General features: G+C 38.8%; 2 protein-coding genes across 2 annotated transcripts in view; both read right to left on the bottom strand.

The window, feature by feature from the left end:
- Positions 1–577, bottom strand: part of LOC135091219 (uncharacterized protein DDB_G0271670-like) — a 67,148-nt gene extending 66,571 nt beyond the window's left edge. Inside the window, exon 1 of the mRNA XM_063988663.1 lies at positions 475–577. Within this exon, the coding sequence (XP_063844733.1) occupies positions 475–577 (103 nt within the window). The remainder of the gene's footprint in view (positions 1–474) is intronic.
- The window catches only part of LOC135091471 (high affinity cationic amino acid transporter 1-like), a 94,746-nt gene that overhangs the window by 31,029 nt on the left and 53,717 nt on the right, over positions 1–10,000 (bottom strand). The window lies entirely within an intron of this gene.

The raw sequence follows: 10,000 nt of genomic DNA on the forward strand, positions 1-10,000 counted from the left end.
CTTTTTATTATCTTCTTTATCTGTGTTTCCTGGTAAACAGTTATTTTGCAGTGCTGTGAATGCTAAGAGCGGGTAACCATAACAGTAAGTGGTGCTACTCCCTCTCTACCATTCGTTGTTACAATGTAAATATACAGTGATCCCTTATCCTCCTTACTGTTCTTCGTTTTTTCCGTATAATGTATTTTATGTCTCATAATTTACGTTTCCTTCCTCTTTGATCTACTCTTTTCCATAATTTTTTCCTTTTATTTCCTGCTTATCTTTCCTCATGCTCGTGTCTTTCGTTATAATGTTCTTTGTATCCTGATTTTCATATCCTGTTGCTCTTACACTTATTACTTCCCACGCTATCTCCTTGTTTGTGTCAGTACACCTTGTTTGTCACCTCCCGTGTGCGTCGTGCCTCGAGTTAGTGTCGTGAAGGAGGCTGGGCGAGGCGACAAGAGCAAGATGACATTCACGAAGACTAACGATTCCCGGGGATATCTTGATGAGTCGCAGGAGAGAGGCGAGTGGAGAGCTCATGATGACCAGGGGGAAGTAAACATGGAAGCTGGAGGAAGCCTTGTGCCATTTCGAGGAAGAGAAGATGGGATGGGAGTGGTGAGGGAAAGGTACGTTGTGTGTGTGTGTGTGCGCACGATGTTTTTACTCATTCTGACGCTTACTCTCACACTTGCTCACTTTGCTAGCCCGGGGGAATTGTGGTAATCTTGCTGGCTGTGTGTACCGTGTGTCATCTGGGAGTGGTTTTGTAACGTAATAGCGGCATTGGCCAAGAGCAACAAAAGGAAAAAAAAAAAAAAAAAAAAAAAAGAACTGCTGATTGTTGTTCTAACACATCCAATGCTGAACCATTCTTTCCAATAATCGCCTACAATTCTTTTAAACGATCTTTGTTCTGCAGCCTTTTTAATTGTTCTGCGATGTGCAACAGTTCACAGCATTAACAACAATGCGTGGAATTTTTATAAGCGTCTACAAGAAAGAAGAGAATAAAATAAAATAGATTTTGCAACTTGTAGCCACTATAATGTTAGGAGGTAGGTGTAGAATAATAAAAGATTTCTCAGAGTGGTAATGAGTAAGGAAATATGTGCCAGTAATTGTGAAAGGGTTAATTAGACAAATGTAATCTCCTATTGTTTTTCTTTTCTTTTACACTTTGTTGCTAATGAAATGCTGGTCTACAGAGCAATACAACGTAGTTAATTCAAGGTAAGAGCATAAGAACTTAAGAAAATAATGGAAACTGTAGAAGCCATCAGGTCTACATGTGGCAGTCCCTGTACGAAACCGACCAACCAACCTATTTCCATCTATTGTCACCATTCATAAATATGTCCGAATAAATGTTTCAAATGTTTATTCTCTCTCTCTCTCTCTCTCTCTCTCTCTCTCTCTCTCTCTCTCTCTCTCTCTCTCTCTCTCTCTCTCTCTCTCTCCATGGAAACTATTCTCACAGTGTCCTCAATATCAATGAAGGACGAGTATACTTGTAAAAAGGCTGAATTAATTTCGTAAAGTGTTTTGTATGTTTTGTTAATATCTGCCCCTGAACTTATACGCTCACTGAATAAAAAAAAAAAAAAAAAAAACAATATAAAAAACCGTGCGCTATCTGTTTGTATCATTAATTGCTTTTCCATATAATTAAGGACTGAGCATTTATACCGGTAAATATAACATGTTTTGTATGCGCTATTAATGTGTTATAAATGTATTTCTTTATTTGATGAACAGAAAGAGAGAGAGAAAAAAAATAACTATCTCATGCTTGTACCGCTCTTGTCATTTCCTCATAATTCAGGATTTATATTTATTATTTAAAAAAAAAATATTATGCGATTATCTCATTTAGTGTTTATTGTAATATCATGTTTTTATTGTTTGACCCTCATGTTTGTTTGTTTTTTTCTCTCTGTTTACTTTTGTTTAATCTTTTATATCATCACAGGTGTTTGTTTCAATATAACTGTTTCACTCTTTCAAGTTCATGTTCATGTGTTTCTTCCTTACTTTAGTTTATTCTTTTATATATTAATCAGCGTTTGTTTTAATATGATTCTGTATTTTTATATCTTCGTGTATAGTTATTTTTTTCTCCTTTAATTTATTTCTGTATATCACCATCAGGTACAGTTTGTCACATACAGACTCATAAGGGCCAACACATCTGCTGCTCTTTTGCTCTTCCTTTGTGTTCAGTTGTGAGATGCTGACGTAGTGCTGTTACCGTCGAGATGACCTATGACTTATTCCCCTTTTCTCTTTGTGTCTCTCTGCCTCTGTTTGCCAGTCTGTTTACTTGTCTGTCCTCAGCTCACTCAGTCTGTTTGATAGTATATCTGTTTATGTCTGCGTCCTTGTTTGCCTTTGTCTTCTATTCAGACTATCTATTTGTCGATCTGTTTGTCTATGGGTGTTGACGTGGAAAAGCTGCCTTCAGTACTGTAACACTCTAGGGTGATAATGTGTAAGTGTTGTTCCCAGGGTGACCTATGACACTCTACGATGTTGAGTGAGAAGTGCCGAGTTAGAGGAGACTCCTGACACCGTGCTGCTGACGTCAGACACACCCTAAAGCGACAAACACTCCCCTCCCGTCTCACCTCTCGCCAGCTAGTCTCGCTTTACAATCTGCGTAATAGTACATCATATTCTTCCAGCATAAATATCCTAGACTCGTATATATATATCACAAAAACTAATGGACTGCTAATGGATTCCTGGTATTCTTCCACTGCTAGACAACTTTTCTGATTATTATTTTTTTCTTAGTTACTTACAAGTTTTAATACCTTTATTTCTTCCTCAGTCTTCAGTTATGTAGCATGGGAAGATAAAACTATTCTCTTTTTCATTACTTTCTCGTGCAAACATATTTTTTTTCAGTGGATGTTACCGGCGGACGACTGTAAAAATAAATTAAGTAAAAGTAAGATATGTAGTATTTGATTTTAATTTTAATTTTCACTGTTCCTTGGAAATTCATAATTAACTTTTTTTGATCTTAGCCTTTCGTTAAGTTCATTTGTTTTCATTAAGGGAATTATTTCTATAAGTAGTCAACCTTCTCCTTTCTCATACTAGCTAAAGTGTTATTTCTTGATGTCTTGTTAATGTTTCAGTTGTTTTAAGCTTTTCGATAAATCAACCAATCCCTTCGCTACATCATGCACTTGTAGCTTTACACGTCTCATTTCAATCTACTCACTGTTATCCATTTCCTTTGTATTCACTCACTCACATCCTTCACATTCTCTCACACACCTAATGTCTTTTCTTTCAGTAGCTGAATTCTGTATTTCACTCCATTTTTACGTCCATTCTCGTTTATCATCCACTTTTTTATTACTTCATACCCTTACGCGCACACACATCAACACCTGTACTATTTTTTGACCTCCACACGAAACCTTTTTTTTTTTTATCTTTTGCTACTAACCCTAACATTGCTGCTCCACATATCCACGTGTTTATCCTTGCCTCGCATCACCGCGGCCTGGAGCAGAGTGATGGATGTGCAGTAACCATGTTTTTTGTTTTCAGGAGTCTGCCCATATACCTGCCGCCGCACCCAACCTGATCTCCCTCCTTCATCTTCCTCCTCCATCTCCCTCCTCCATCTCCCTCCTCCCTAAGGTAAGCGGCTCACTGGATATCTGTTTACAATCTGGTGGAGGTGGTGTTGGTGGTGGTGGCAGTAGTGATGGTGGTGAAGGTGGGTAGCTGACGCCTCCGATCCTCTGGGGAGAAACGCCCCCTTCCCTCCTCCTCCTCCTCCTGTTCCTTCTCCTCCTTCTCTTCCTCCTCTCCGTGTTGTTGGTTTTCTCCCGGCGTAAGTGGGGTTTAGGGATGCTCCTTTTTGATAGAGAGAGAGAGAGAGAGAGAGAGAGAGAGAGAGAGAGAGAGAGAGAGAGAGAGAGAGAGACGTATAGTACGTGTGATAATATTTTCGCATATTGTCATTTTTATCTATGGAATCCCTCGTATTTTTATCGTGCATGTACATTTTTTTATGTATATTTGTATGGCTTGCAGATACGCTTTTTAAACACACACACACACACACACACACACACACACACACACACACACACACACACACACACACACACACACACACACACACACACACACTCCTATGTATATGTATATGTGTAGCTATATGCAAAGAGAAAGAGAGATGCAGGTGGTAGCGTCTGTGTGTGTGTGTGTGTGTGTGTGTGTGTGTGTGTGTGTACTCCTATGTATATGTATGTGTGTACTTATATGCAAAGAGAAAGAGAGATGCAGGTGGTAACGTGTGTGTGTGTGTGTGTGTGTGTGTGTGTGTGTGTGTGTGTGTGTGTTGGGTATGAATATATGATACCATCCCGGTCTTCGCCAGAACAAAGATTATTCAAAACAGGGATTGGATGAGACGAGAAACGCGGGAATAGCGGACCAGAAAAGATACACGCAAACACGAGACGGGAAAGCAAGACGTGGTGATGCCGTGACTACGAATGAAGGAAAGAAAACCAAACTGAAAATATCAATCAGAAAAAAAAAAACACGAATTACAATGGAAAGCAAAAAAAAAAAAAAAAAGCAAACAAAAGTAGAACCAAGAGAAGAGTTGGGGTGGATGTGAATGAAAGGATGGCACTTGCTAAAAGTAATGTAAAAAAAAAAAGGGGTACACGTTGTGATTGACTGATGGAAAGTTGATAAAAAAAGAAACTGAAGAGTGAATGAAAGGAATGAAAGCGAGAGGGACTGAGTTATAAAAAGGAAAGCAAAACGAGAATGAAAGGGAAGGGAGGAAAAGAACGAGGTGGAGGAAAAGGAACCAAAACAAGAGGGACAGAGTTAAAATAACAGGAAGGAAGAAAAGTGAAAGGTGAGAGAGGGGAAAAAAGAAGAATAAAAAGAAGGAAAGTAAGAGAAAGGTAAAGAGATTAGAAAGAAAGAGAAGAACGAGGATAGAATCAAAGTTGAGGGAGAGAGAAGAAAGAAAATGATGGGAAGAAAAAAACAAGAGGAAGTGAAATGGAAATCAAAGAAGATTGAAGGGAAGGAAAGAAAATTGAGAAAGTTAAAAGAAAGAAAAAATAGAGGGACAGAATAAAGAGCAGAAAAAAAAAGTGAAGGAAACACGGGAGGAAAGAGAAGGGAAATGAAAGGTAGAAGATTAAATCCGGTGGAGATGCTAGAGAGGAGGTGAAAATAATTAATCCGATTTATCACAGAAAGACCGAGTAAATGGAAGAAAGAAAACAGGCAGGTGTCAATACAGAAAAGAAATCTAACAATATGACATCCCCTTTCAGAAAAAAAAAAAAAACCCATCAGAGGCAGAAATTCATACAAACACATAGAAAACACTCCACCCCACCACGTGAACCTGCGCAAAAAAAAAAAAAAGAAATAAAAATAGAAAAAAAGAAAAATCCATTACTGAAAAAAAGGCACGAGAGGGGAGAGAGAGAGAGAGAGAGAGAGAGAGAGAGAGAGAGAGAGAGAGAGAGAGAGAGAGAGAGAGAGAGAGAGAGAGAGAGAGAGAGAGAGCGCTTGTAACCCCACAGGAAATGCAATATCGCTTGCCCCACTCAATCATGTGCAAGAGAGATGGATTCATTCAGTGTCTTCTGTTGGTGGAGGACGAGACACGCCGCACACTGCATTCATCTCCACCCCACCGCGATTAGAAGCGTTCGAATCGACTGAAGGAGAATCCGACACCTTTCTAAATGAGAGGATGAGGATTAAAGCGTTGGAAATTATAGGCTTATCGTGATATCTGTGTCATCTCGAGTGTCGTGGCATGAGGTGGGCGTGTAGAGGAGGAGGAGGAGGAGGAGGAGGAGGAGGAGGAGGAGGAGATGGCGAGTAATGGTAATAGAGAGGCTTGGATGAAGGGAGAAAATGATGGAGAAAACGAGGTACAAGGAGAAGGAGAAGAAAAGAAGAAGTAGAGAGAGAGAGAGAGAGAGAGAGAGAGAGAGAGAGAGAGAGAGAGAGAGAGAGAGAGAGAGAGAGAGAGAGAGAGAGAGAGAGAGAGAGAGAGAGAGAGAGAGAGAGAGAGAGAGAGAGAGAGAGAGAGAGAGAGAGAGAGAGAGAGAGAGAGAGAGAACTGAAGGTGAGGAAAGAACAAAGAGATAACAAAGGGAGCGAGAAAGCCTTCGTGAGATTCCAGATCCAGAGAGAGAGAGAGAGAGAGAGAGAGAGAGAGAGAGAGAGAGAGAGAGAGAGAGAGAGAGAGAGAGAGAGAGAGCAGGGTTATATAGGTCGTATCTTGAATTTCTCCTTCGAGGTCAATAGCCAATCGGATCTCGAGAGTCTTAACCTTCCAAATCGTTCTTTCCCCGAACTACTTGTGGGAGTCGAGTCCAACTCCTCACTTAGGGAAATTAGAACCCCCACCTCTGAACTATTCTCCGCGTACTATTTTTGGGATCTCGTTTTTCTTCCTGGCTCTGCGTACGTACACTCCCCATCTCTTTCTCCCTCTCTGTCCAAGTAGATTTCTCTTCCCTTCCCTTCCTTTCCTATCCACGTCCTCTTCCTACGTACTCCTCTCCTCTCCTCTCCTACTTTGATGTATTCTTTTTGTTTCGTGTTTTCTTTTTCATTAAGCTTTGGTACTGTAAAAGTTAGTGTTTGGAAAATGTGTATAGTAGTTTTTTTTTATGAGTTTTAGTGAAAGTTTTTTGTTACGTGTTTCTTTTGTAGTGTGTTTGTTGTCATTGACATTTTTTATATGCATTTTTTTATTTTATGTCTGCGTTCTTTTTTGTTCTTTTTCTATTTATACATTTATTTATTTATTTATTTATTTATTTTTTGGTATATGAATCAATTATTTATTCGTACTTTCATTCTCTCTCTCTCTCTCTCTCTCTCTCTCTCTCTCTCTCTCTCTCTCTCTCTCTCTCTCTCTCTCTCTCTCTCTCTCTCTCTCTCTCTCTCTCTCTCTCTCTCTCTCTCTCTCTCTCTCTCTCTCTCTCTCTCTCTCATTTTTTCTATTTGAATTTGATATATTGATTTGATTTCCAGTTTTGTGTAATTCTACTTATCTTTTTTTTTTTATATTACTGTTTTAAGATACACACTGTACATGAACTACAGTACACATTGAAAAAACAACAATCACTATACACAGAACTGAAAACAGAAGCAATATGTCAGGAAGAAGTAGAAAAATAATTAATGTTCTGCCTTTGATTACTGCGCAACACTTTACCTCTAATCTCCTGCGCCCCTGGAAATAACCTTTTGTTTTTTCTCTTGTAGGTGAAAAGTAAATATAGGTTACATTACGTGACTGAAGTAATAGTGTGGCGACTGCGTAGTAACTCGAGATAGTGAAGTGACTTGGCAGGAAAATGCGTGCTAGAGACTTGATGGGGGATGATTATGGAAGAGTGATTGTGAAGTGACGTGTACGAAATGACGAATTGGCCTAACCCTTTCAGTGCGATGTGCAACAATTCACAACACTGGATGTAATGTATGGAATCTTTCTTTATAAGCACCTATAAGAAAGAATAACATAAAAAAATATATATATATATATATATATATATATATATATATATATATATATATATATATATATATATATATATATATATATATATATATATATATATATATATATATATATATATATATATATATATATATATATATATATATATATATATATATATATATTTCAATTTAAAACCAGTATAGTATTTGGAGGTGGCTGTAAAAGAAGATGTCTCAGAGTGGTTAGTGTTAAGGAAAGATGTGATAAATAGCAGGGAAAGGGTTAACAGTGAAGTGACGTGTGTGAAATGGCGACGTGGAAGAGTGATTGTGAAGTGCTGTGTGTGAGTGACGATGTGGGATGACTGTGAAGTGAATCAGTGCAGATGCCGTTGTGAAGTGGCATCGGAGATGGGACTATGAAGTGGCGACGGAAATTACTGTGAAAAGAATTGACATGGGTGATGGTGAAGTTAAAAGGCATGAGAATGCATAGGGGCATGACGGGGATGATTGCAAAGTGACGAAGTAGGAAGTGATTGTGAGGTGACTTGCTGGTTGTTGTTGGTGGACTGACTTATGTGCCAACCAACTTGACGGTTGTGAAACTGAAATGAACAGACATGGCAGATAGTTGTGAAGTTACTTGACAGAGATAATCATGAAGTGACTTGACAGAAAGATGTTTGTAAACTGATTTTGGCATGGTGGCTGTGAAGTGACTTTGGGGAGGGGGAGGTGGCTGTGAAGTGACTCGACATAAAGGAATAAATGTGAGGTAATTTAATACAGAAGGATGACTATGAAGTGACATAATATAGAGGTTGTGAAGTGATATGAAGGTCTTGTGACGGAATAGAAATAGAAATCTGATTGTGAATTAATACCTACAAACTTACGCTGTCAGTCACGTGTCTGTCAGTCCGCTCTCACTACGATTCGTCATTCGTTTATTTAATCCTCTCTTTGAATCATTCACTACAGCATGAGAGACACAGCCGCGTCCGTCCGTCACTCCGCTTGCGTCACTGTCTATTTCCGTCACACCTGCGTCACATTTCAACGTTTCCAGTGTCTACAGCAGAGCGTCAGGGAGAGGGTCCGTGGAAAGGCTAAATGTGAGAGTTGCTCTCTCTCTCTCTCTCTCTCTCTCTCTCTCTCTCTCTCTCTCTCTCTCTCTCTCTCTCTCTCTCTCTCTCTCTCTCTCTCTCTCTGGTTTTATATAGACATGAAAGGAAGATTGCGTGTATAGATTTCGCATCGTGTGTTGCCGATAATTGGCTTAACTGTGCTTTACGGGGCGCGGATTTCAGTGTTTCTGTCCCTGGTAATTATTCCCGCGTTCATATTTTCATGACTGGGTTAAAATGTGAGAGTTTAATGTGGTCGGCTTGTTAAATGTTAATTACCTTATTTTCAAAACTCGTGTATTTATCTTATTTATTTTTTGTATAAGGAATTAATTATACGTGGCGTGTTTTGTGTTGTTATTTTATACTTTCATGTATTTCTGGTTTCAGATAATGGTTATATTTGGTTCTGTATAGATTCTTTGGTGTCTGCCTCTTTTGTGAAATACATATACCAGGTAATATGCGTTTACTAACTTTGTGTATGTTTTAGTATCAGGAGACTGTCTAGATAGATAAATAGATAGATACAAGGATAAATAGATAGTTTATTCACAACAGCAATTTTACACAATAAGTAAATAAACCAGAATTTTAAAACTACATGATAATCCAATTATTTATCACACAGAAATATATATATACATCTGCAGTCCATATAACATTTCGCGTCTTGATAACAACACATACAAATATGTTACATATTACGAATCTTATCACCAGAAACTTCTTTGAATATCATGACACACACAAAAAAAAAAAAAACTAAAAGAAATAAAAAAAATGTAAGTAGAAAAATGAATAAATACAAAAATAAAGGGAAAAGGCAGCTCCGTTACCGATCAGAAAAAAAAAAATCTTCGAAAAAAAATCTCCATAAGGATAAGTAATTTCCAGAGGTGTTTTGTTACTGCTCCCTGGAAACAGCTGAAGTCTTAGGGAACATGTCAACAGGTAACGATATTCAGAGTCTACCGGTGAACGGGGTGAAAGGATGAGCTGAATAAATATTGCATGAGTAAGGAGGACGAGTAGAGAGATCCTGGGTTTACCAGTGACAAGTAGAGAGATCAAGAGTTTCCTGGTAAGAGGGGTGAAAGGGGGAAGATAATAATAATTGTAGTTAATTTCATATGGACCTTGTCTTCTTTCCCTCGCCTCAGTCTTACCTTTCCCAGCGCCATGAGTCACCTTTGATCAAGCACGCGTGAAGAAGACAGAGTATCTGTTGCCGTCCCCACGCCCTCAATGCCCATAATTCTCTATTAGTGCACGCGACACGGCTCACTTCAAATTGCACGTACTCATGTATATACCCGCGCACGCACCCAGGCACGCACACACCC

This window comes from Scylla paramamosain, chromosome 37, assembly GCF_035594125.1.
Source record: "Scylla paramamosain isolate STU-SP2022 chromosome 37, ASM3559412v1, whole genome shotgun sequence".
Lineage (NCBI taxonomy): Eukaryota > Metazoa > Arthropoda > Malacostraca > Decapoda > Portunidae > Scylla > Scylla paramamosain.